At 35.8% G+C, this 26,840-nt stretch overlaps 1 protein-coding gene across 9 annotated transcripts in view; it reads left to right on the top strand.

The window, feature by feature from the left end:
• NOL4 (nucleolar protein 4) overlaps nucleotides 1-26,840 on the top strand; it is a 407,060-nt gene that overhangs the window by 284,561 nt on the left and 95,659 nt on the right. For 5 of the 9 annotated variants that reach the window (XM_059140248.1, XM_059140251.1, XM_059140250.1 and 2 more), the window contains 3 exons: nucleotides 7,264-7,443; nucleotides 8,178-8,369; nucleotides 25,330-25,443. In XM_059140248.1, coding sequence (XP_058996231.1) covers nucleotides 7,264-7,443; nucleotides 8,178-8,369; nucleotides 25,330-25,443 — 486 coding nt within the window. The remainder of the gene's footprint in view (nucleotides 1-7,263; nucleotides 7,444-8,177; nucleotides 8,370-25,329; nucleotides 25,444-26,840) is intronic. The other 4 variants (XM_059140256.1, XM_059140249.1, XM_059140255.1 and 1 more) reach the window with 1 other exon arrangement.

The raw sequence follows: 26,840 nt of genomic DNA on the forward strand, positions 1-26,840 counted from the left end.
CATAACAATTGCAATAATGAAGAAAAATTAGTGTAAGCATTACCAAGTGTGACACAGAGACAAAAAGTGAGCTTAATGCTGTTGGAAAAATGGTGCTGATAGATTTGCTTGACACAGGGTTGACACAAACCTTCAGTTTGAACCCTCCCCCCATAAAACAACCCCACAATTTCTGTAAAATCCCATAAAACTAGGTATGCCTGTATACCTCTTAAATCCCTTCTAACATGTCCTTCATTTTTCTGGTGTCACTTATTGCAGAACCAAAGTCAGTTGCCCTATATGATGTCTCCTATTTTGAATTTGTCTCTTTGCTTTCTCTGGTGTCATTTAACTTGTTATTCTGTCTGCCTTATTTCTTATAAATGGAAGTTAGCTCTGGGCCAATGTTTTTCAAACTCGAGAGAGTATTAGAATACCCTGGAGGGCATATGAAAACATAAATTGCTGGGTCTAGCCCCAAGGTGTCTGATTCAGGTGGTCTTGGATGGGGACCAATAATTTAAATTCATAATCAGTTCCCAGGAGATGCAGTTACTGCTAACATAGCAGGCATTCTGTGAAAACCATTGCTTCTAGACTGCTCTTGATGATTCTAAGATTGTCCAATATATTCAGTAATGATAACTAATATATTTTTAAAAGTTACTGAATTCAGTAAAGTTACAAAATACCAAATCAATATACAGAAATCTGTTTGCTTCAACTATACTTCAATGAAAAAACCTGTTGTTTCTACACACTAAGAACAACGATCAGAAAGAGAAATTCAGAAAACTATCTCATTAAAAATTACATTAAAAAGAATAAAATACCTAGGAATAAGCTTAGCCAAGCATATGAAGGACCTATGCACTGAAAAGTATTAAGACACTGATGAAAGAAATTAAAACTGACACAAACAAATGGAAAGATAGTCCATGCTGATTAACTGGAATAATATTACTACCCAAAGTAATCTAGAGATTCAGCAGTCTTATCAAATTAAATTTATTTAGACACATGAAAATGGCATTTTTCACAGAAGTAAAACAGATAATACTAAAATTTGTATGGAACCACAAAAGACCCCAAATAGCCAGTGCAATCTTGACAAAGAAAAACAAAACAGGAGGCATCACGCTCTCTGATTTCAGTATGTATTACAAATCTATATGTGTGTATATATATATATACACACACACACACACACACACACACACAGAGCTATATGTACTAATATATGTTATATATTATATATGTGTATTATATATATGTGTGTATTATATATGTATTAAAACTATATAGTATTGACATAAAAAATGAAACAAGATGGGACTGGGGAGGGAAACAAACCATAAGAGACTCTTAATCTCCCAAAACAGAGGGTTGCTGGGGGGAGGGAGGTTGGGAGAAGGGGGTGGGATTATGGACATTGGGGAGGGTATGTGCTTTGGTGAGTGCTGTGAAGTGTGTAAACCTAGTGATTCACAGACCTGTACCCCTGGGGATAAAAATATATGTTTATAAAAAATAAAAAAATAAAAAATAAATAAAGTAAAATAAAAAAATTAAAAAAAAAAGTTTCATATGATCCACCAAAGCTACTTCTGGGTATTTGTGAAAACACTAACTGGAAAGTATATTCATTCCCATGTTCATTGTATTATTACTCATAATACCCAAAACATGGAATGAACCTAAGTGTCCATCGATGGATGAATGAATCAAGAAAATGTAGTGTATATATACAGTAGATTATTATTCAGCTATAAGAAGAAGGAACTCTTGCCAAATGTGACAACATGGGTGGACCTTGAAGACATTCTGCTAAGTGAAAAGAGAGAAATGCAAAAATCAAATGATCTCACTTATATGTGGAATCTTGAAAAACAAAACAAAAACCAAATCAGAGATATAGAAAACAAGTTGGTGCTGCCAGAATTGGGTAGCTGGTTGTCAGTGGATAGGGAATAGATGAAGGGAGTCAAAAGGGACAAACTTTGAGTTATAAAGTAAGTCATGGAGGTATAATGTACAGCATAGTAACTATGGTTAATAATATTACATTGCATATTTGAAATTTAATCTTAAAGGTTCTCATCACAATTTTATATATAGTGACAGAGCTTAACTAGAATTATTTGGATCATTCTGAAATATATCCAAATACCAAATCCTTATTATATACCTGAAACTAATACAATATTGATTATCAATTATAACTCAATTGATTTGATTTCATTTTTATTTTTATTTATTTTAAGATTTTATTTATTTATTTGATAGATGGAGATCACAAGTAGGCAGAGAAGAGAGGAGGAAGCAGGCTCCCTGCTGAGCAGAGAGCCCGATGCAGGGCTCAATCCCAGGACCCTGGGATCATGACCTGAGCCGAAGGCAGAGGCTTTAACCCACTGAGCCACTGAGGCACCCCTTATTTTTATTTTTTAAAGATTTTATTTACTTATTTGACAGAGACTACAAGTAGGCAGTGAGGCAGGCAGAGAGAGAGAGAGGAGGAAGCAGGTCATGATCCCAGGGTCCTGGGACCAAGCCCCGCTTTAAAAGCTCTCTGCTCAGCAGGGAACCTGCTTCCTCCTCTATCTGCCTGTCTCTCTGCCTACTTTATTAATTTAAAAATTAATTCAGATTATCTTCTATACAGCTCTAACATGTAAGCAATCACTTATTCAGAAGATATTTGGCATCTTATTCTCACTGTGTGCTTGACATTGTGCATGGTTTTTAGGATGGAAAAGGCATGGTCTTTGAGTGACCCCAACATCAAATACCTCTTGGGCTTTGTGGAAGATAGACATAGAAGCCAACTTCTATAATGCTTCATGATCAGTGCTGTGATAGAGCTATGTACAGGCTACTATGAAAGCATGGATTCCTGCCACTAGATTCATCCCCTTATTTAGGGCATGATAAAGAAATGAAAATTTTATCTTTATTTTCCTTGGCTGTGTATTCACATATTCCCCCCTTTATTCTCAACTCTGTCTCCTATCAAGCACTGTGACCTTGCTTTCTGAGCCATTCTATGCTCTGACCACAGAGTAAGATTAAGCTTCCAGTTTCTAGGTGTGGGGAAGGGAGTTTTCCCAGGTCCAGAGCTGGAAGTTCTATTAGGGTGGTAAAAATGTGAGAAAACAAAAGTGCAAATGTATTTTTCAAGGAGCCTTTTCTAAGGAGAGAGCCACAGGTTATCTCAAGAGGAAAAAAATGGAATATGTAATTAAGGCAAAAATAAACTATTGGCCCTATGAACTAACACCTGTGTTATGAGGATAAGCAAGTTTGCATCTTCTGTAGGGCCTAAGGGGTGATTCCGCAGCATTAAAAAAAAAAAAAACAGATTTTATTCATTTATTTGATAGAGCATAAGCTGAAGGAGCAGCAGACTGAGAGGGAAAAGCAGACTCCGTGCTGAGAAAGGAGCCCAGAAGTGGGACTCAATCCCAGGACACTGAGATCATGAATGGAGTGTAAGACAGATGCTTAACTGACTGAATCACCCAGGCACTCCAACATTTGGCTTTTCTTTAAGATTTGATTTAGGGGCACCTTGGTGACTTAGTTAAGCATCTGCCTTCAGGTCAGGTCATGATCCCAGGGTCTTGGGATAGAGCCCCACATCAGGATCCCTGCTTGGTGGGGAGCTTTCTTCTCCTTCTCCCTCTCCTCCTGCTTGTGTACTCTTTGTCAAATAAATAAGATCCACTGGTGGCCCAGTGGATTAAAGCCTCTGCCTTCAGCTCAGGTCATGATCCCGGGTCCTGGGATCGAGCCCCGCATCGGGCTCTCTACTCAGCAAGGAGCCTGCTCCCCCACCCCTCTGCCTGCCTCTCTGCCGATTTGTGATTTCTCTCGCTGTCAAATAAATAAATAATTTTTAAAAAAAGATTTAATTTGGGTTTTTTCAATTTGTACCTGGAATATGAAAATAATTGCACCCAAAATGAAAACTTCTTAGAGTATGGTCATCAAAGTTCTTTATAAAGTAAGGTAGATTTATGGTGTAGAGACTGCAATATTTTATGTGGGTTGTTAAAAGGCTGTAGTGATTTTTATGGCTTCATTCTGTGTTATCATCCCAATACCCTTATTCCCCATTTTTTAAAAAAAAGGTCTTTATTTTTAGAGCAGTTTTAAGATCACAACAGAATTGAGAAGCAGATGCAGAGATTTCCACATACCCCCTGCCCCTGTGCAAATATAGCCTCCCTCATCAATATCACTTACCAGAGTGGTACGTTTGTTCTAACTGATGAACCTATATTGACAAACTATAAATACCCAAAGTCTGTGGTTTATATTAGGAGTCATGATGCTGTACATTCTATGGATGACATGTATCTACCATTACAGCAACATACAGAGTATTCTAGGGCCCTAGAAATTCTCTGTGCTGCCCGTCTTTACCCCCCACTCCCCACAACCCCTGGTCTTTGAACTGTTCATCCTTCTGCTTTTTCCAGAATGTTTTAGAGCTCAAATCATATAATATGTAGTCTTTTCAGATTGACTTCTTTCACCTAGTGACAGGTATTTGGTCTCCCTTCATGTCTCCATTAGCTCATGTCTTATTAGTACTGAATAATATTCCATTACTGGAGGTACCACAGTTTATGCATCCATTCACTTACCGAAACACATCTTGATTGCTTTTGTTTTAGCAGTTCTGCATAAAGCTGCTATAAATATCCCTGTGCAGTTTATCTGTGTGGATGTAAGTTTTTAACTCCTTGGGTAAATACCAAGAAGCATGACTATGAGTTCATATGATAAGATAATGTTTAGTTTTGTAAGAAAAAGTCAAACTGTCTTCCAAAGCGGCTATACCACTTTGCGTTCCCTTCATCAGTGAATGAGTTCCTGTTGCTCCAAATCCTTACCAGCATTTGATGTTGATGTTGATGTTCCAGATTTTGTCCGTTCTAACAGGTTTATAGTAGTATCTCCTGGTTTTAATTTGCATTTCCCTGATGATGGATGACGTGGAGCTTCTTTTGATAGGTCTGTGTGTGATCTGTTTGTCTCCTTTGCTGAGTTATCTCTTCAGGTTTGGGGCTCATATTTTAATCAGATTGTTTGCTTTCTTATGTTTAGTTTTTAGTGTTCTTTGTGTATTTTGGCTAACAATCCTTTATCAGATGTGCCTTTTGTAAATATTTTCTCCCCATCTGTTACTTGGCTTCATTCCCCCATTTTTTAAGACCAAATAGTTTTGTAGAAAATGCGACTGCTAACAGTCTTAAATGCTATTTCTGTAGAGAACATTTCTTTGTTGCTGTGAGAGAAGATGTAGAGGTCAAGTGTTGATTCCTATCTCAGTCTAGCTTGAAAGAAAATGCAAATTAACATGAGAAGTAGAGAGCAATGTGTCAAATGCCATAGTATATTAAAAGTTGACAGTTTAGAGAACGTTAAAGTAGAGTGAGCTAGAAGAGGGGATCTTGGTGGAAATTGAATTTACTAGGATTGGCCTTGAAAGCTAGTTGTATCTTCAACATTGAGAGAAACAGGAAATGGCACTCCAGCTGAGAAAATTTCAGTTTATATAATAGAAGGAAAAAATGATTATGTTTTAGATTTAGATTCTGAATAGTCTCAGGTCTGTAAAACTGGGTCTTCTTTACCTAGAGGGACAAGAGGTATAAATCCAACATCATTCTAAATGGTTCTGTTTAAAGCGGACGGTGGGTTGTATATTTCTCGTGGCATGCAGAAAGAATATATTATCCCAGCATATTTGCATTCAATTAACTGTACTGTAACATTTTTTAAATGTTGCACATTGGCATTAAAAATATATACATGGTCTATTTTTCAAACCTATGGAATATTTGCCTTATATTTTATTAGGTAAATATACTTTGTTAATAATTTGAAATATTATAATATTACAATACTATATTATAAAATGTGTTTTTAAAATTTTAACTTTATTTTTTATGTCAGGGACCTATGCTAGTTTTATTATTCTTCCTCTGATTATGAAGTCATAATATATTAGCATGATCCTTACAACATATGGCACATATGTTATTCCACGCAAGCATTTTTGAACACTGCTGATTTTAAAATTTCCCATTTTGAGGTTCTAAAAAACATTTTACATTTTGGATTTGAGAGTGCTGTTGATGTTTAGAGATAATCTCCATTTCATTGAAGTAATCTATGTATCTAAGTTTCCATATGTGAAACTTGGGTTGTTAATCTGGTCTTAGCATGATTGATTTCCATACCACCTCAGATGCCATTGCAAAGGACTAAAACTCAGATTTAAGCAAAGAAGAAAATGAAGAAGGATGGGGTGTAGAAGATGTACAGGATCACAGAGCTGATGGGTTAATTTCAGGCATAGTTGAATCTGGAATCTCAGATGATGTTATTAGGAGTCTATTCTGCTTAACCTTGCTGGGTTCAACGTGATTTCAGCTACCCAGGGATAAAGTCGGGGCACAGCTGGGGTAGAGAAGTTTGCTGCGCTGAGGTTGGCACTCTCACCTGGCGGAGCAGAGGCTATTTCTGAAAGGAAAAGGTGATATGTAGACAAAGGAATAGTACAGCAGGACCCATGGTTGGTCTTGAACACAATTATCGAAGTTCTTGAGATCTGTGTTGGCTGACATTCATCTTTTAAAGCATTAGGAGGCATTAAGCTTCACATGATTCAGAGGAAACCTGGTTCTTTTTCTCTAGACCAAAATTCGATACCATCCTAAGACTCACGGACAATTTAAAAACTGATTTTCAAGACTTTGTCTTATAATTAGCACCCCTAGTATCAATATGTGTAGTCCTTGTTGGGCAAATCAGTTAAATATATCCCCCCCCCTCAGTTTCCTTATCTGTTTAAGAAAATACTGATATGGTTAGACTGACTAAGCTTTGAGGTCATTTCTGTTTCTAAGAATATGTGATTCAATGACTCTCTCACAAAGGTGCTTAAAGGTTGGTTTTCTCTCTTTCTTTTTGAAAGTATGTATATTGGGTGGAAACTATCTTAGCTCTTGAAAACCTAAAGCCTATAGAACTTTCTGCAGCGATAGAAATGCTCCGTGCAGCTACCCAGCCCTTGTAATGTAACTGGCATGACTGGGGAGATGGATTTTCCATCTAAGCTCCACTAATTTTGATTCCAATTAAAATAACCACAACTCTGGGATTAACCTCTTTCAGCAAGATTTTTCAGAAACCATTGAAATTAAAAACGGAATTCATCTGCTCTGCGATAAATTTAAAATCAGCAATTCACCCCTTTTTTTTCAGTCTCCTGCGCATAGCTACTCAAGCTATGACTCCGGCAAAAACGAGAGTGTAGACCGAGGTGCCGAGGACCTGTCTCTAAACAGGGGAGATGAGGACGAAGATGACCACGAGGAGCAGGACGATTCTGAGAAAGTGAACGAGACGGATGGCGTTGAGGCCGAGCGGCTGAAAGCCTTTAATGTGAGTCCGGCCGCGCTTCCCCGCTGTGGCTTACTTTTTACCACTTCACTTTCATGTTGTTGCTTGGTGGTAAATGTGGATATTCTAGAGACATGTCTGTTTAATTTACAGAAGGATTTAAAAAGTACATGAAACACTCTTTGCCAACCAGACACCAGAATTGCTGTGTTTTGTTTAGAATTTTAAAGCCAAATGTGAGCTGAAAACTGGATTTGTGTTGTGTGAGTATGCATGTTTACCTAGTGGATGAGGGGGCCTCAGCTTATTCCTCAGAAGAGTATGGCTGTCATCAGTTATTTCTCTCGCCTTCCCGGCTTAGCTAATTATGCATGACGAAAGAGTTGGTTGTTTTCAGAGATTAGCGTACTGTGCAGCCTAGCAATGTAGCAGTTGCATTTATCATTAATGGAGAATTTTATGGGGTGCCTAATTGTCACAGTCTACTGTTATTTCCTGCTTTTTTTTTCCTACATGATAGTCTATACTTTTCTGTCTGTCTGTCTGTCTGTCTGCCTCTCTCTCTCTTTTCTCTCTGTTTTTTTTTTTTTTTTTAATCCAGCCATTTAGAAAGCCTTTAAAGGGTGTTTGCTTAAAATTTCTGGCTTTCCATTGCAAAGTTCTCCAGTGCATAAAGCAGAAAAGAGTATTTTCCTATCGGTAATCAAGACAGGAAGCTAGGAATAGCAGAGAGCAGTCCTCCAAACCCTTCTCCTCTGTCTCCCTCTTGCCAACAGATGTTTGTCAGGCTGTTTGTAGATGAAAACTTGGACCGAATGGTCCCAATCTCTAAGCAGCCCAAAGAAAAGATCCAGGCTATCATTGACTCATGCAGGCGACAATTCCCTGAGTATCAAGAGCGTGCCAGAAAACGTATACGTACTTACCTCAAGTCCTGCAGGCGGATGAAAAGAAGTGGTTTTGAGATGGTGAGTTTTGAATTAAAACACAGCCCTAGATTCCATCCAAATCCCACATGTAAACCATGACACTATTTCTTTTTTCATCTTAGTGTCCTTTTTTATTTTTTCCATAATGTCAGGTCCAAGGGGTTTTTGTTTGCTTGTTTGTTTTTTTCCCCTTCTCCTTTTCATCTTCCTGAAGTATTTATCCCCATTGTTATTCAAAAAGGAGTATCTGGTGAGACCAGCGCTCACAGGCACACATGATACCATGTCACAGGAAATGAGGGGCATCTGAGTTAAAAACCGATGAGAACCAGCATCTCATTCACGTTTGTTTTCTGTCGCTACTGAAGTGGATATAAGCCTAACCAAGTCTTCAATCGAAGTACAGTTTTTTGCTTTAGATGGCTTGTGAGAATGGCTTTCTCTGGAACCAAAGGAAATGGATAGAACCAACTAAATAATACTGTTTTCATACCAGTGGTTAATAAGTAGCAAGCCTTGAGAGTAAAGATCAGGGAATGAAAATCCTCACGTGGAAAAGAAGGCTTTGTTGTCCTCTGTATTTGTGTGCTTGTGGATGGTAACATGAGCTTTTCTATTCATCTGGGCTTTACAGATGGATGAGATTATGTTGACATTGGGTTATTTATGGGTAGAAATCAGATATCCTTGGTTTTTGAACTTTATTCTATTTCATCTTGCTCTAATTGCTATTCTTAGAAATAGTGAGTGTGTTTACAATGTATTTTTTTGAATTTTTGTATTTTATGTATAGGAGCAGAAATGTATTATTAGAAATTTTCTGAAGCCATTATTTTTTGTCTCCTTTCTTGGCTTCATCAAAGCCAAGATTGCTGGTGTTTGTGATCAGTGCCTGTCATGTGTTAGTTGTAAAGGGACAGTGTCGGTGAAGCTAGGAGAGGTTTCAGAGATGTCATTTAAGACAAGTAGGTTCTTAGATCTAAATGAAATGACAAAAGCCAAACATCCACTATCTATTATCAATTCTTCTTCACTGGATTCTAGAAATACTTTCAATATATATTTTTTTCTTTTTGAAAGAGAGAGCAAGAGAGAGAGTGTGTGACAGAGAGGGTCAGGAGCAGAGGGAGAACGAGAGAGAGAATTTTAAGCAGGCTCCACACCCAGGATGGAGCCCAACACAGGGCGTGATCTCATGACCCTGAGATCATGATCTGAGCCTAAATCAGGAGTCTGATCCTTACCCGACTGAGCCATCAAGGTGTCTGCCTTTGGTATTCTTTAAAACCGTATGACCTTATAAACAGGCCGTCTGCCTAGATAGTACCAAGCACAAGGTTCAGTCCTCGAAGAGCTTGGTTTGCAGTTCTGAATTCACCACCTTGTAGCTGTGTGAGTAGCAAGTTACTTCAATGATCTGTACTCAGATGCCTCTTCTAGAGGTGGTAACTAATTAATAACTTGTGAGAATTATAAAAGTTGTCACTTATCAAACCCTGCACACCATTTCTGACACATAGTAACCACTCAAATCTTAACTGTGAAAATTTCTTCAAATCATATTTAATCCGTCATCTGATAAAAGCTTCCCGAAGTGTGTGTTTGAAACAATCATAGACTACTCCACTTAAGTACTTGTTTACTTCTCAGAATACTAACTATATTGAAATCAGAGTTTGTAGGGCGTAAGTCATTTTAGAATCAAATGGCATTGCTGTGCCTGAGCAAATGAAATGGTGACAGTAGAGGTATCAGAGAAGAGAGTTTGCTTGAAGAAAATAAAGCTATTTCTCCCATTACCGAATTATTTAAAAATTATTATTACCTACTCAATAGAAGAGAGGTGACAGAGAGAAAGGGTATCTAAACAGACATAAAAGCCTAGAGTCCTGGCACTGACCTTTGGTTCGGAACCTCTCGACAGCTAATGTAAAATTGCAATCCAACCTAAATATGTCTCATTCAGAATACAATGTACAATGTATACTTATCCTTTTCAGTAACAATTAAGGTGATATCATATTATCAGGGTTTTTATTTTACTAGCATCAGGCATTTCTACTTTTTTCCTAATCTTGTAATATTATTTAAAGATTCTTTGATGAAATTTCTTATTTTCCATTAATTATTCTTTATGAGAAAAATCGTTGTCATGTGAGATTCTTAATTTCTCTAAGGCATATTTGAAACTTTCACAGGTTTCTTTTTTTTTAAGATTTTTTTTTTTTTTTAAAGATTTTATTTATTAATTTGACAGAGAGAAATCACAAGTAGACAGAGAGGCAGCCAGAGAGAGAGAGAGGGAAGCAGGCTCTCTGCCGAGCAGAGAGCCCGATGCGGGACTCGATCCCAGGACTCTGAGATCATGACCTGAGCCGAAGGCAGCGGCTTAACCCACTGAGCCACCCAGGCGCCCCAAGATTTTATTTATTTATTTGACAAACAGAGATCACAAGTAGGCAGAGAGGCAGACAGAGAGAGAGGGAAGCAGGCTCCCTGCTGAGCAGAGAGCCTGATGTGGGGCTCAATCCCAGGACCCTGAGATCATAACATGAGCTGAAGGCAGAGGTTTAACCTACTGAGCCACCCAGGAACCCCAGATTTTCTTTTGATCATATTTATTTACTTCAAAATTGGCATCTATTTGTTATACACCCTGTGCTATGCATAGAGAGGAACAGAAGTTGACTAATTCAAAGTCAAGGAGTTTTACAAACTAATCACAAAGAAAAATAATTTATAGAAATACTATTTTACTGAGTTTTTGTTTTGTATTTATTCATTTTTCACTTATTCAATAATGTACATACCATTACACAAAGTAATAAGCAGAAATATTAGAGATTTCTAACCAGCTATTTAGGAGAATACAACATGTTCCTTCATATTATGATTCATTGAGGTGACAAGTTGTGGGAAGTGAAATACTTAAGTAATATAAGGCCTATTGAAATTAAATGTTAAGTGAACAACATGAATGAAAATTTTTATCACAGGTTGAGTTCTTTTTATACATTTATTCAGGAATATTCTGTAAATAACAAATCTACCATTCAGTTGACACTTGGAGTCTTGATTTTGTTTTTTTGTTTTTTTTAAGTGTATTACTTCATTGTCATGGGACCTGGGGAGGTTTATGCGTCATTTTGAATACTTATCCCTATCTAGAACAGATAGGAAAATGTATAACTAGAGCAGATAGTAATTACAAGTAATTATTGTATTTTTTGCCCTCACTTCTTAAAATTTGATATAATATCCATAGTTTTTTTTTAATTGAGACAATATTAAATAAATAATCTTCTATTGTGTTTTGTGTAGGTAGACATGGAAAAAAGCCTTGTTTTCGGCATGTAGTTGTTTTTATGTATAAATTATTCTGCAATACTTAACAGGTCAAACAATCAACAAGAATTTTTTTTATATATTTCTAAAATGAAATTCTTATGTGTAGAATTGTTTTATTTTCATTTTTATATTTATTTGACAGCATAAACACGGGGAAAGGGAGGCAGAAAGAGAAGCAGGCTCTCTGCTGAGCAACGAACCGGATGTGGGGCTAAATCTCAGGACCCTGGAATTATGACCCAAGCCAAAGGCAGATGCTTAACTGATTGAGCACCCACGTGCCCCATTATAGGTTTGCAAAAGTGTAGAATTATTTGGTAGTAGATTCCATCTTATAAAATGAAAGTGGCATTCAACAAATATATCTCTTCCAGTTACTTGGGATGTCTCAGCCAGAAGACTCCTTAAGAAGAGTGAAACACAAAATATTGAATTATGTTTTGTGCTGACTTTAAGAAATTCAAAAAATTCTAAGAGGTAATCCCATAGAAGTATTTTATCATAACATGTATTAGTTGAGAATGTTGGCATTCACTTTTATTAATTTCCCACTGTCATTTATAAAATCTATGCATGGTAAAAAATAATTCTCCCTTAAGAATTTCCATGTTAGGGGTGCCTGGGTGGCTCAGTGGATTAACCCACTGCCTTCGGCTCGGGTCATAATCTCAGGGTCCTGGGATCAAGTCCCGCGTTGGGCTCTCTGCTCAGCGAGGAGCCTGCTTCCCTCTCTCTCTATCTGTGCCAGCCTCTCTACCTACCTGTGATTTCTCTCTGTCAAATAAAAAATAAAAAATTAAAAAAAAGGAATTTCCATGTTAACATAAATACTCACTTACAATATAAATACTGACTTCACTGAATGCATACAAATATTAGAGTAGCTATTTAAGCATTTTTATTTCACTAGAATTATCAAGACTACACAGATCTTGATTGCCTAAGTGGCCAAAATTTCATGCCATCACTCCATATAGTCTCTGTAATGGGCTAAGTACAATAACTATATTGCTATATTTATATAATGTAACTATATTATTCTGTATTATGATTCTTACCAACTCACTGTTACAATCCTTTCAAATCATAAAATTCTCAGCATTGAATATCAAAGTGTATGTTTTCTGAAAAATCTCTAAGTTTGATCCAGAGTACTGTTTAAGGTTTCATTAGATTTTTGGAACTCAATGAATGAGTTAAGCAGCCTTTAAATTAATACTTTAACAAATACATCTAATTGTTACTGATTCAGTTGTGCAGTTTTGACTCTCAAATTACTTAACAAGTTTTCTAAAGAACATATGTTGATGATTCTAGGAAAAAATGTGTTTCTTCAAGATATCCTGATCTTAAATTAAAGAGCACATGTAATGGATAAGATCATAAAAGCAAAACTTTATGAACAAGGGGGGATTGGGCCATACCAAAGTGTAGTCTGTGTTATGTGGTGTGATTTCTCCTTTTGTGTTCTGAGCTTATATTGTTAGACACTGTTACACCATGCTGCATATGTTTGCATGTATTTTTTTAATAAAATTCAAAGGATTATTTAGGGGAGCAATTGTAAGACACTGGCAGCCCATAATTCCTACTGTATCTCCAATTGTGCTACTCTGCCATGACTGATCAGATAGCCTAGATATTTGAATTCAGTAAATTCAGCATCTTGAAAATTACCTGTTTATTTACTTTTTTAATATCATGTGATTAACTGTGTTTGAAGAAATAGGTGTGTGACATTTTGTAATATTTTACTAAGGATGTTGTCCATGAGGCTGCTAACTATCCAGAGTAAATTACCTTATTTCAGAAACTTTTTTTAGAATGTCATACAAGAAAAAAAGTGCTTCTCCTCTGGAAAGAGAACACTTTTGTTTTCTCTTTACTAGGATAATTTGCAATTAAACTGCCTTCCTGCCAGCAAGTTCAGAGCCAAAGTTTATTTGAAGTCGTAGTTATCTTTTTTGTTTAATCGATCACAGAGTATATATTTCTTAGGTGGCTCTGATATGTATTTTAGGGGGAAAATGAGATATAAATTAATAAGTCTAATTATGGGTACACTATATTTTAATGGTGTAATAAAAGTTCTTTATTATATTATTTCTTTTTAATTACATCTTGTAGTACCCTCCTCAGCTATTTTGATATCTGGTCTTCTGAGCCTATGACTCTTACATCAGAAAAGAAGTAATGTTTAGGAAACAGCACATTTTTTTAGGGAATTTCACTAATTACATCATTTGCCTATAGTTGTCTAATGCAGATAGAAGTAGAGAGCTCAGAATTCGTTTCAATTTTAAACTTCCCTAATATGAGCATTGCAAAAGCTACAGTGACCCTTGCTATTCATTCTTTAACAAATGGATATATTATAAAAAATGTATTAAAGTGTTTCTTTAAACTTAAACTTTGATTAGAGATATACCAGCCCCTTCATACAACCCCTTCATACATGATTAAAAACTCTATAATAACTTGTGCAGTCATTATTCACATTATTATTTGTATAACTGTGTAGGTTTCTGTCACTGTGACCAATTAACTTAATTGATGCTAATTAGCCAACACATTTTCTTTGAATTCCCCACCTGCTACTTGTATCAACTTTTAGTCTCTTTTTTATAAATATCATCTGCCATCCCCCAGGATACTTTCATGCCATTTTCTGAGTTCTTTCTTCATAGTATTTCTTTTTAATTACATCCTCAGACTAGCCCTTAATAATTTTGCTATCTGACCTTTTGAATTCACTATTCTTTTACCTTTTCAGTTTCAAGATCTGCATCTTTATTTCATTTTGGCCATTGTTCACATGGATATAGTTATAGTCTTAGTTATCAAAGAGTCTGTATGAGCAATATTAAAAAACTTTGACAATCATCTAAAATTTTTCAAATATCTGCCATTGTCTTTTCAGAGGAAATATCCTCATTGTATTTGTCCCTGGAGGACTCCAAAACCTCTGTTCTCCCATCCTTCAGCCTCCTTCAGGATGTTGCTTCATCAACCATCCCAACACACATATTTCCTGTTTTCCCTTTTCACTGAGAAACTTCTGACTTTAATAAATAAATAAATAAATAAATAAATAAAAATAAAAAGTTCCCAGACTCCAAGATGATAATTCATCTCGTCTATGAGACTACACTTCTTTGCCAGGTTTCCTGAAAGATTATTTTATACTCACAGATCACCAACTCCCCAGTGGTCCCTCATACCCAGACTCTGATTCTCACAACCCTATTGAATTGGTTCTTTGAAAGATCGCATAATTGTCTTTGTACCAAACCCAAACATTGCATCCTCAATGAAGTCACCCCCATTTTCTTGAGGATCTTGTTGGTCTCCCTCCTTTTCTTGCTTTTGAGCTATTTGCTAAGATCCCGGGCTTGGCCATCTACAGCGTCTTCCCCTATATGCAGCTCTGGAGGGTCTGTTCTATGTAAGCAGCACTCAACATAGAATCCCAGTCATCTGCAATGCTTTTGTATTTCATTCCAAATGTCAGCCAGATGCTGGACAAATGTATTGTTCTATCCACAAGGAAATCTTTGTATTCTCTGTCATTGATCCTCTCCACTGGTTTTTCACCTCATCTACCAAATCACCAGTAAATTCCTCTCATCTTGCCTCTTTCTGGTAATAGTGCCACTAATTGTCATTTACGGCAGTGCACATCAACCTGGAATGAGACTGGACTGTTTCTTCCACTTCTGGCTTACATCCTACCACTCATTGAATTTCATTTATTCTTTTTTTGCTGTGATTCCCGCATCAGTCCAATAATTTTGACTTTTTTTGGCTACCATTTTAGTTCTAGCCATTCTTATTATACCTATACTCTTAGAGAATCCTAACTCACCTCTCTATTTTCATCATACACTCCTTCCCTACTCTATTCCTAGGCAAGGACAGAACTAGGATTTGTGCATGAAAGTAATAGAAATTGTGCCTCTCATTAAAAGAAAAGTAATACAAAATTATGAGCAAAAAATTAAGTAGAAGCCTGAATATTTATTTCTAATTAGAAAAGATATCACACAAAAACATTTTCAAAAACAGAAGTCATGAAGATTCAAACCCTTTTCCTCTGACATCTCTTGAGACAATTTTCGGACACATTTACGTATAAATACTTCCTGATTTTTGGCTTTCCCTCCATACCCAGAATCCTTATAATACCCAGAAACTCCAGGAGTCCCATCAAGTTGAGGGACACTGGTGTCTAAACTTCACTGGCTATGTAAGAAATCTGCCTTTGCTCCTGGAGTAGTCTTCCTTGATTCTGGCTTTGATAATGTCAAACTTTTGCCATCTCAGAACAAATTCTAAATTTCTTACAATAATAGAGTGTGGCCTTTTGAAACTTAAGAGACCTAGGTTCAATTCCTGGCTTAGTTCAATTCCTGTACAATTTAGTGTGATGTTTCTGAATGTCCAGTTTTCTAAAGTGGGCTGTTGGGGTATTACATGGAATAATGCACATGAAATAATTAGCATATGACCTAGCCTCTTTCTATTCTTTCTTCTAATATGCTCAATTATTTCATTTATCACTAAGCTGTCACATGGGATTTCTGATACTTTTCTCAGTGCGTGCTCCTGTGGTAACTGGTTGTTCCTGACTCAGGGATCACAGGTATTGTTTACTAAATATATTACGGTTGAAGAGTAACTAGAGTGTAAAGAATATAGCCAACATAGTTGTCAGAGTTACTATCACTTGATCTTTTAGTTTTAGCAAAATGTTGACCTAAGTTTCATGGAGTGCCCCTCCCACCCACCCTCCTTCCCTCTACAAATACACAAATACTGAGTAGAATACAACAACTATTTAAATACCTAGCCAAGATCAAAAGAAAGAAAATGAAATTTCCAGGCTATGAATTTGATAAGTTGATGATGGTAGACTCATACAGAGTTTATTATAACCCCTTAATGTGATAGGATAACAGAGTGGCAAGGTAGAAAAACTGAGTGTAGGTCAAAACAGGTCAGGGTTGCAATCTGAATGCCCACTTAAATTCGGGATGTAGATTTTGTAACTAGAGAGGAACATGAACTGCAAACAGTATAAATAGCTGGGACTCAGGAAGAGCTACTGCCCTACAAAAGGAGAATTAGAAATATAGCTACAACTTTGAGAAATAAAATGGCAAGCATTATAAATATTAAAATTAAAACCTTCCTGCATGAGTTACATAGTGGGTAAGGTTCAGCCAGAGAAAATCAATAATCTGGAACATCAAACTACAGAAATTACTCCTGGAAAGAAAAAGAGAAATGGGGGAAAAAAAAGAAGTGAACATGGAAAATAGAATGATCAAGATGGACCTAAAAGGCATTCCAGAAGAGAAAGTAGAATAAGGACAACATTCAAACAGATGAGAGGGGAGTTTTTTAGAATTGAGTAGAACATTGAATCCTAAGAACAGAGAACTAGACCAGCAAAGAACAATGTAAATAAAAATAAATCTTTATCTGTGTAAATTATAGTGAAACCACTTAATTCTTAATTAAGAATTAAGAAATTCTTAAATGTTACTATGAAGAAACAAGAGATTATCTTAAAATGGAAAACTGAATGAGCACTCCCCTTGTCCTCAAAATAGATGCCAGAAGACTATCTACAGAGACTAAGGGACTAAGGAAAAACAGTCTTGCTTTTTAATTTTTTCCAGAAAAACTACTTTTAATTCACAAATCAAGCCCCAGTAACCTCTGCTTCCAGAGTAACAAAGAACGACCTTAGAGACCATGACCAAGGTTACCATTCACAGGCTGTCTGTGGAAGAGCTGAAATGTCCTCCAAGCAGAGGGAACCTGAGCCCTGAAAGAAACAACAGAAAATTTGCGGGATTGCTGGGAAAAATCTGAACAAAAACACCTTGATTTCATAGTCCGTGGATCTTGTTCTTAGACCTGCTTTGTCAGTCGTGACTCATAAGAGTTTGTATCCCTAAGCTTCAGTTTCCTCCTAGGAAAAACAGGAAACAAATCGTATTTATTTCATACATGCAAACCAATGTCACTTGAAATAACAAATGTAAAAAGTCCTGCATAGTCTAGTACCTAGTATCTGAGGAACATGATAAAATGCAATCAAATTTGAAATTGGGTTCCATGGCTCCCTTTACTGGAAAACCCTCATTGTCTCAATCTGTTGAACTAGTTGGAGGACTAAATCAAATATATCTTTATTTTGTCCTCACTTCTCGCTACAAACAACCTTTAATCTCTCTCTCTTCTGTGTGCAAATTGTACTTTGTGGTACATCTTTTGTAGTTTTATCTTGTCTTCTATTGCTGTCATTTATATATGGGCCTTAGTTTCCTTACAGGAAGTTCTTTTCCTTGATTACGATGCTGCTTACCTTGTTCATGTTCGTATCCCGTAGAGTGTTTTACATAGAGCGCAGTTAATTGCTTATGAAAGCTGCTCAATACATGTTCAATTCAACTGAACTCACATTGTTGAATGAAAGACGAATGAATGAATGGACATTTACTAATGTGTTACTTTGTGGTAGAAATTAGCTGGGAGAGATAAGCTAATTTTTATCGTGTGCTGTGTTTTTCACATTATTCAGCATTTGGTGTTTCAATTTTAAAAGTGACTACTGACTAAAAATCTCATCGGGGGGAAAAAATCTCCCTAAAGAAAAAAGTTACATTGCATTTAATTTTAATTCTTGTTCACTCTTTAAGTACTATTTTGTAAAATATTTTCATCTATTTGGCAGTTTGTGTGAATAGGTAGTGATGTTAACTAAATGGATAGAATTTGTATATGGTGTTGTGTTTCACAAATAAGCTACTTGGGCAAAGAGCCCATGATTGACAATAATCATAAGCATATCTAGTCAGTTATTTTCAGAATCAAAAGATGTTTCTTAGTGGAGATTTAAATAAGTAGCCATTTTGTTAAACATGACATGTCATATCAGTAGATAATTCAGTTTTTCTTGTCTTGATCAAAGGTATTTTCAGATGGCATTAACCAAACTGGACTTTAAAGTATTAAATATAAGACATTAAAGCCTCATGTATTTGCAATAGATCATTATTAAAGGCCAATAATGTTCTAAAATTAAGGCCAATGTGCTACCATCAACTCATAATTAAAGCTAGGAAGAAAGTTAATTAGCAATTCTGTTGAAAACATATCTTCAGTCTCCTTTTAAATAGGTCCAGAGAATTTTCTCAAGAAACTGTAAAGTCCAGAGATTCATACATATCTGGATCCATGGGGTCAGACGTCAAGGTTTCTTTGCTTTCCTATTTCTTAACTATGCTTCTCTTGTGTGTTAGCTTACTTCTCACACATATCCTGTTATCTGTTGTGAAATGCTGCCATCAACATCTCTGAGCTTCTCTTCTTAAAACATAGAGTCCAAAAACTGTCTTCCAGCTCCAGATCCCCCTTCCCATGAATGGACTTTGCTCCTCTTTGGATCATATGTCTATCCTTATATCAGCCACTAAGAACAAAGGGATGAACTCTCATGATCGTCCACACCTAAGTCATGGCCAGGGTCAGGTAACTGAGAATCTTTGCTCATTATTTCTATCAAAACCATAGAGGATGGTTGAGCTATGATATTAGTCCACATCCACAAGACTTCTCTGAAACCTTAGATCCTATGTGGCCCAAAATTCAGAACTTCTCAAATTTGGGGCACATGATAGAGTATATATTCTAGTTATTGCATAACACTCATGACAGGGTCTGGGAAGCATCTCACAAACAAATATATTAGTCTTTCTGCCATAAAAATTATGAATATTCACAGAATGTAGGAAAAAGAAAGATTGTAGGTATACTCCTGTCAATTTTTTTCTGCCAAATTTCCCCCAAATTTGTTGAAAAAAAAAAAAACTTTTAGTTTATACAACATAAACATGACAGAATTGTAATAAAAGGTTGTGAGTCTATAATTAACATACTTCATTGCATGTGTATTACACCCTACATGCTAAACATGTATTAACTTGTAAACTATGATAGCAGAGACAAATCGACACTGTTCATATATTTGAACTTGGCCATTTCCTAACATATAGAATGTGCTCATTAAATACTTTTGTTGAATAGATAAATGAAGATACCAGTGACCTTATGTACATTACCTAATCGTGGAATTGCAACAATTATCCCATGAGATGGAGATTATATTGCCTATTCAGAACTTACTAAATGAACCTTAGTTTTGCTATTTGTAAAAATAGAAATAATGACATCTGGCAGGATGAGTGAGACTCAGAGAGAGTAAATAGCAAAAGTGGGCAGACCAATTGCAAGTAACTGATTTCATGATAATATCCAAGTCAGTCACTTCATTGCTAAACTACTGCTTTATTCCACCGATGTATACAAATAAAGTTACTTGGTTAGTAAAAGGGATCCATTAAGAGCTGCAATTTTTTACACAGCCTGTAACAATTATCCCTTAGGTATAGATATACCATTTGGGGGAGATAAAATATACATTTCATCTAAGCTGCAGAATTTTTAAATTATGTATTTCATGAAGTAACAGGATTAGGAAAAATAATCTCAGTGTAGGGCCCTATCCAAACGGACTACTGAATCATTTGCTTTAGTTATTTTGAAAGAACTCATTCTATTCTGTATACAATCTTGGGTGAGTACGCAGTTGCTCCCAATCTGACCTCATTTAATACTTGATCTGGTAATGCTGACACCCTGGGGTCTAGTGAGCCTTGCCACTAATAAGTACTGTTAACCCATGAATAGAGTCTCACAGTCATGGTTTCTTTTTACTTCTTTAAAATTGGGGAAAAAAACCAAAAACCTGGAGCACCCTAAATGTATGGCAGAAGTTCAGAGGACTTTAACATTGTACAGTTTATATTTTTATGAATAAAAAAATGAGTTGTTTGTTGGTGTGGGTTAAGTTCTACATGTATATATATGGAAAATTTATGTTGTGCTAACAGCACTCACTCTTACATCCCCAATTAAAATGTGACTTTTCAACTCCAGAAGTTGCCTGTGACAATTTAGCCATCTGTTTAATGAAACAACCACCACTGATTTGGTCATAGATAATTATTACAATAAGAGCAGTGCTCGGGAAAGATCAACTCATCCCAGTTGAGGATGACAGTTAATTACGAAGAGATAATGAGTGAAGATGGTTCACATTGCCTCATCTCCAGGGTAAGAAGTAGATGACAAATCTCACTCTAGGTATCGGTCATGTGGAGTGTATGATTATCACATCTTTGAGTCATTATTTTTAAGTCTTATAAGATATATACCAAGTAGTGTATTTACTGGGCTGTGTTCAACCAGAAGGAGAAGTGTCATTTTTCATAAATTATCTATTGAGTTCCATCCACTTGAGATTTTGGGGGTGGAAATATTTTTAGATTATTATATGGAGGCTTTTGTATTCTCTGGCCACCCTTAATTGATGTGAGAGGGAATTTTCAGCGCTTGTCTCTGGTGGGATCCATGATGAGAGCCCATAACACGCTCTGCTAATTACCTGCCAGGAAGGACCCTAGTGTGGTAATATTATAATAAACTCTATGCTATGAGATGTGGTGAAGGAAAGGAGAGTTCTGGCCAAGATGGTTCTCAAAACTCACACTAAACAATAGCTTTAAATTCCTCTATGATAACATGACTTTGATTAATGACTAATTTCCTTCTCACTATCTTGGCTTAAGTACTCCTGAACTGCAAAATAGATAAAAGCCAAATTATGGAGGAAAAATAAACAAAAGGCTCTCATTTTTAGTATCTTAGAGCCAGGCGAAAGCATAATGGAGCCCTCTGTGTAGTGAGGAGCATTGGCACTCATTATTGGCTCCTCAATATTAGAACCAAGGGGATTTTTAACAGATTGCCTCACAGGAAAGCAAGAACTCTGCCTGGCTCCTCATTCTCATTTTGGGCATGAAACTCTGCTTTTCTTATGTTTCTTATAAGTCATTTCTTGGCACTCCTGGTTTCTCCAACATGATATTCTTGTGAATTTATATTGCATCCATTTAGAACATGTGACAGAGCTGAGCTGAGATACATTTATTTTTGTGCTATTAATGAAGAAAGGTTTTTAAGTGTCAATAGGAAAATATATTAGGAGAATCTCAGTCCCCTTAAGAGGAGAATTTTTGTGAGATCCTAATATATTCTTTGCTTAAAGGCAAAAATAGAGTTAGCTGTAAATGGATTCCTCTGTAGGGTGTGTAGTATTTAAGGTTTCTAGTTTTGTTTAAGCTTACTGAGACTTTAGTTGAAAACTGAGAATAATTCTTTACTGGAATTATTCCTAATTTATCATCAGACTTAGATATAAATCCAGGTGTTTCCACACACATAGCTGTATGATCTCAGGCAACTTGTATAATCTCTCAGAACTTAAATTTATTTTTCATCTAAAATATGAACATTATAGGTACTTTTCTCAAGGGTTGTTTGGAAATTAGATGATGAATCTAAGCTGCTTGTTTTAATAACCTAGCCATCCCAACATTCAATATGTATTAGGTATTATTAATACTTATCTAAAAATTAAATTAAGATGGTACTGGTTTTCTACTTAGAGGTACATATTTCATTATGTACTTAAGATTTAGTAAATTCTTTGAAAAATACATGTTTGTTTCTTCAACTGTAATATAGATTTATTCATTCTGGCTTTCTTTCCAATGAGCATGTATTCATTTTAATACATACATGGAAAGGATTAGCTTTGGTCTGATTATTGTTTAGTTGAGTGCCACAAGCTGTGTATGTAAGGATTTTTTTTTCTATAGTATTTTATATTAATGAAAAATTATGTAAAAGCACTAAGTATGAAACAGAATTTAGAGAGTAGAAGGGTTGAGAATTGGAAGACATGAACCCTAGATTCTATGTCTAGTCAGTTTGTCCTTTGGTAGATCACTTAACTTCTCTGGGTTTCAGTTTCTTTAAACTTTAGTGAAGAAACTGATAGTGAATGATTTCTGTGACTGTTTACAGTTATCAAGTTATAATTCTACCATAAACTCAGAACAACTCTATTTTCAAAATTATACTATTTAACTACTGGCAATGGTCTGTCACATATCTTTGCTTCTACTTATTTTTTCCATTTAATAGGAAAGGAGACGTGATTGCTTTATCTTGAAGTTGATTTTTTTTTCCAAAATATTGAAATATTAGGTTACCCAGTGACCTTAAAAGTAATCTAGCCCCACTCAGCCAGGACATTATTCTAGTTTCTTAGAAGACCAATTTCCTATATCTGGAAAAGGTACAACTCTTCCCGTCATTTTCTTTGAAAAGGAAATCATATAAATTATCATGCCTCACAACTTTTACTGTTCTAGTGAAAGTTGTTTCCCATTTTGTTTTTTAAAAATTTTTAGAAAATTTGAAAGATAATGCTAATTTTAATGAGAGGGATATTTTACCTTTTGTTCTCTGGTTCAACAGACTGTTATGACACATTTAAGAAGGTGTGTATTTATTACTTTAATTAAATCAGCTTAATAAAGTTCCATAGCTTTATATATTTCTAATTTTGAATGAAGATACTTGATGGAGAAAAATAAAGATAATGAAGAGCATAAATACGTCGCTCTGATTTTCATGTGACAGTCAGTAACTGGATCAAGAAAAGAGAGGTTGCTGATGTTTTATTTTGATTGTGTTAATTCAGTCCCTAGAATCAGATGAAAGTTCTAATAACATAGTTTATAATAATGTGAATTGTCACTTCTATTTGAATAATGTTAGCTATAATCAAATAATTTTTATTTTTTCATAATAAAAAGTTCTTACTCTCATTCTTTCTATAACACCTTTGTCTCCAAACATAATTCACTTGAGAAAAACAACACTGTCTGCCTAATTCCCATGTGGTTTAGATTATCATTAGGAGCCTAGCTATGGCCAAAGCTTTACCTTTTAATGAGACGCTGAATTCGTGACTTAATATATTTTTGGTTCTGAGCAAGAATATCTTATCCATACTCAGGAAGGTGCAGAAGGAAATAAAGAAGCCATATGAATTTTGAAATTGTATTTACATCTTTATGGCAATTTATTTTTTTTTTTTAATTTTTAATTATTTATCGGATTTGATCCTCCTCTCTGTTCTCAGCACACACATCTGGCTTTCTATTTCCTTCTCAAAAATGCTGCTGGTACATTTACGTGCCCCTTCAGGGGCCTCTCTCTTTTCTTTCTGTTGCAAAAATAGCATTTCCAGTATCTTAATGCTTTTTTGTCAGGGTTGTCTAGACATCAGCCCAGGCGTCTCATGGGGTTAGCAGTGGAGACAGTACCCCTATACCTTTCCCACCTTTTGTCTTCAGCGGTTATTTTGGAAGTGCAAGCATGAGGAGGTCAGCTGAGGCAGCTACAGAAATTGCTTCCTAGTTCAAGCAAGGTCAGAGCCTGGTCTCTTTATATACTATACAAATTCCACCGAGGAGTGTCTGTGAAAGCTCTCTCCGAAGTTAGCTGTTTTTCGGTATTGAGATATAAACCCTATGGTTCAACTTGCTAAAGCACATTTTACAGGCTAGAGTTAGCAAAAATGAATCAAGTGCCATAAAGGTGCTCCTCTTCACTTAAAAAAATTAGAAGAAGGTCTCTGTTAGGTTAGAGGCTTCTAATAAATGGCATCCATATATATGTGAGATTGAGGCTTTGAAAACTCTATAAGGTGGCATGTCACTATATAGGCTAGCTTCCCAAAGAACATTTTTTATTTTGTAATTTCATATTTTGCTATCTTATCTGGATTAATTGTCATGTTATTTCTTATCTATCATTTGCTTATCTTCATTAAAAAACTGTTCAATATCATTAAGCATTTCATCTTTCAGTTAGATGATTTTGCATGTAATTATGGGAAAAGAAAATGGAAAACTTTTCTGATTATCACAAATGATATGGAGAGTTGCAGCCAATTTGAAGTTAATTATGAGTTTAGTTGGGGGGTTAATTAATTTCTATGTGAGCTACATAGAAAATGGATTTCCAACATGTATCTATTAAGTTAATAACATTAACTCCTGTTTTATAAATAAAACACGTAGGTACACATACAGCCCACATCAAAACATCAAACTTTTATGATATTGAAATTGTTCCAGGACTGACTTTTTAGTTTGTATCCAAACTAAAGTATTTTTAGAGGATTTTAATCATACCGAGTCCCAACTTTGACTGTAAATACTCACATTTCATATTAAAATTGTTTGACATGGTCTGAGTGTCTGTCAGTTTTTCCAACTGTGTTTCAGCCTTGTCACTTGATTTTGTTTTGTTGTGCATTGTCATGTGTTATGAAAGAATTAAAGCACTTCTTTTATTTGCAAAACCCAGCCAGCATTTTGTCACTGCCTAGTCAAACTACAGCTCAATGGCCCAGACTAACTGTGACAGTGGAGCTGTGGGAATGAGTGATGGATCTGTGTAGCAGCTCTAGCTTTAACCTCTAACTAGCTTTCATTTCTCATCTTTGCAATTTCCATTTCCTCCTCTTATTGAAATAAGTTCAGTTGAAATAAATGGATACTCCTGCATATCCTGTGAGCTCTTCTGAGAGTAGCATTGGTCTGTTAATAATTTTTCATGTTTCCCTCTCTCTCTCTCTTTCTCTCTTTCTTTTTTTTAGTCTCGACCTATTCCTTCCCACCTTACTTCAGCAGTTGCAGAGAGTATCTTGGCCTCCGCCTGTGAGAGTGAGAGCAGAAATGCTGCCAAGAGGATGCGTCTGGATAGACAACAGGTACTGAGGAGCCTTGGGGACTGGCATTTACCATGACCGCAAACAAGATAGTTCATTGAGCCCAATTTATGTAGAAGGGGAAAGACTCTTGAATGGATTTTGAAGTACAGCAAGATACAGTTTTTGTGTCTTTATGATAGAAATTTGAACTTGAAAATGTATGTTCCTGAGATGAATAGGCATCTGTCGAATTTTCTGTGGTGAAAAATGGCCAACTGTAAAGTTAACGAGTCGAATTCTGCTTAGTATCCAATTGGCGGGCCAATTGCTTATTTAAAAAGTGGTTCTAACTGATTGTTGACAATAGTTTTGTAAACTTACCTGATTGTTTATGATACAGACGTGATCATGTTCATTCTGAATGAAAGCAAACCTCTTTTTAATTGCCTCTTGCCCGCTACTAAATGGCAGTGGATTGTTCTGGGAATGGTGAAAAAGCACAGATTTTAGAAGCCTAGAAATCTATAAAATGGCTTCCTCATTAATGAACTATTTACTATATACCCATTAAGTATCATCTTTCTCTGTCTCTTTTCTAAGGATGTACCCCCATGTGGTGTGGACATGTGCATTTTTTGTGTCTTATGGGCTTATGTTTCCCTTGGTTTATCTACGCCCGTCTATTGACCCTTCTCAGGTCTGGAATGTCTTTCTCTGTTTTCTTTATCTCTCCGACCTTCTTAATTATCCATAATTAATTACTAAATTGTAATATGTAACATTAAATGCTATACATATAAGTATGCTGTGTTCTGACTTTGAAGTTACCTTTATAACAAGTGATCTGGTGCTTCATATCTTTTTAAAGTTTGGAACGAGAAGACTAAATTGTTAGTCTAATTTTGTTTTTCCTGTGAGCCAATGAGCTTCAAAGAAAAACAGAAAAAAAGTTTTTTTGTTCCAGGACTAAGATATGTAGAAATGTTTCAGAATGGTATTATTTTAAAGTTTTATGTGTTTATTATGTACATGGCATGTGCTAATAATACTAGACAATGCAAAAGATGAAGGCTTTAATTTTTTCAGATGTAGTACTCACCTCAGATAAAATGTATATTTTGAGTTTGTTAATTGTTCTTGGCCAACAATATTTATTCACATAAACATGCCCTCAGTGAGACTTTTATCATTATCGTAGGTCTAGAATGTATCTTGCTTGAAACAAGTCAGACCTCTCTATACAAGAAAAGCAGAGTGATTAAGATGGCACATTCTGGAGTTAAAGACATCTGGTTTTGAGTCTCAGCACTACCCTCACTAGTCGTGTGCCCTTCAGAAAGCTGTTCCATTCTCTGTGCCTTGGTTTCTTTATGAGCAAGCCAACAGTTAACAGTTCTCATCCTATAGGGTTGTTGTGAGAATGACAGATTTATGTTAATTACTTAGCCAGGCATAGA

This window comes from Mustela lutreola, chromosome 11 (genome assembly GCF_030435805.1).
Source record: "Mustela lutreola isolate mMusLut2 chromosome 11, mMusLut2.pri, whole genome shotgun sequence".
Lineage (NCBI taxonomy): Eukaryota > Metazoa > Chordata > Mammalia > Carnivora > Mustelidae > Mustela > Mustela lutreola.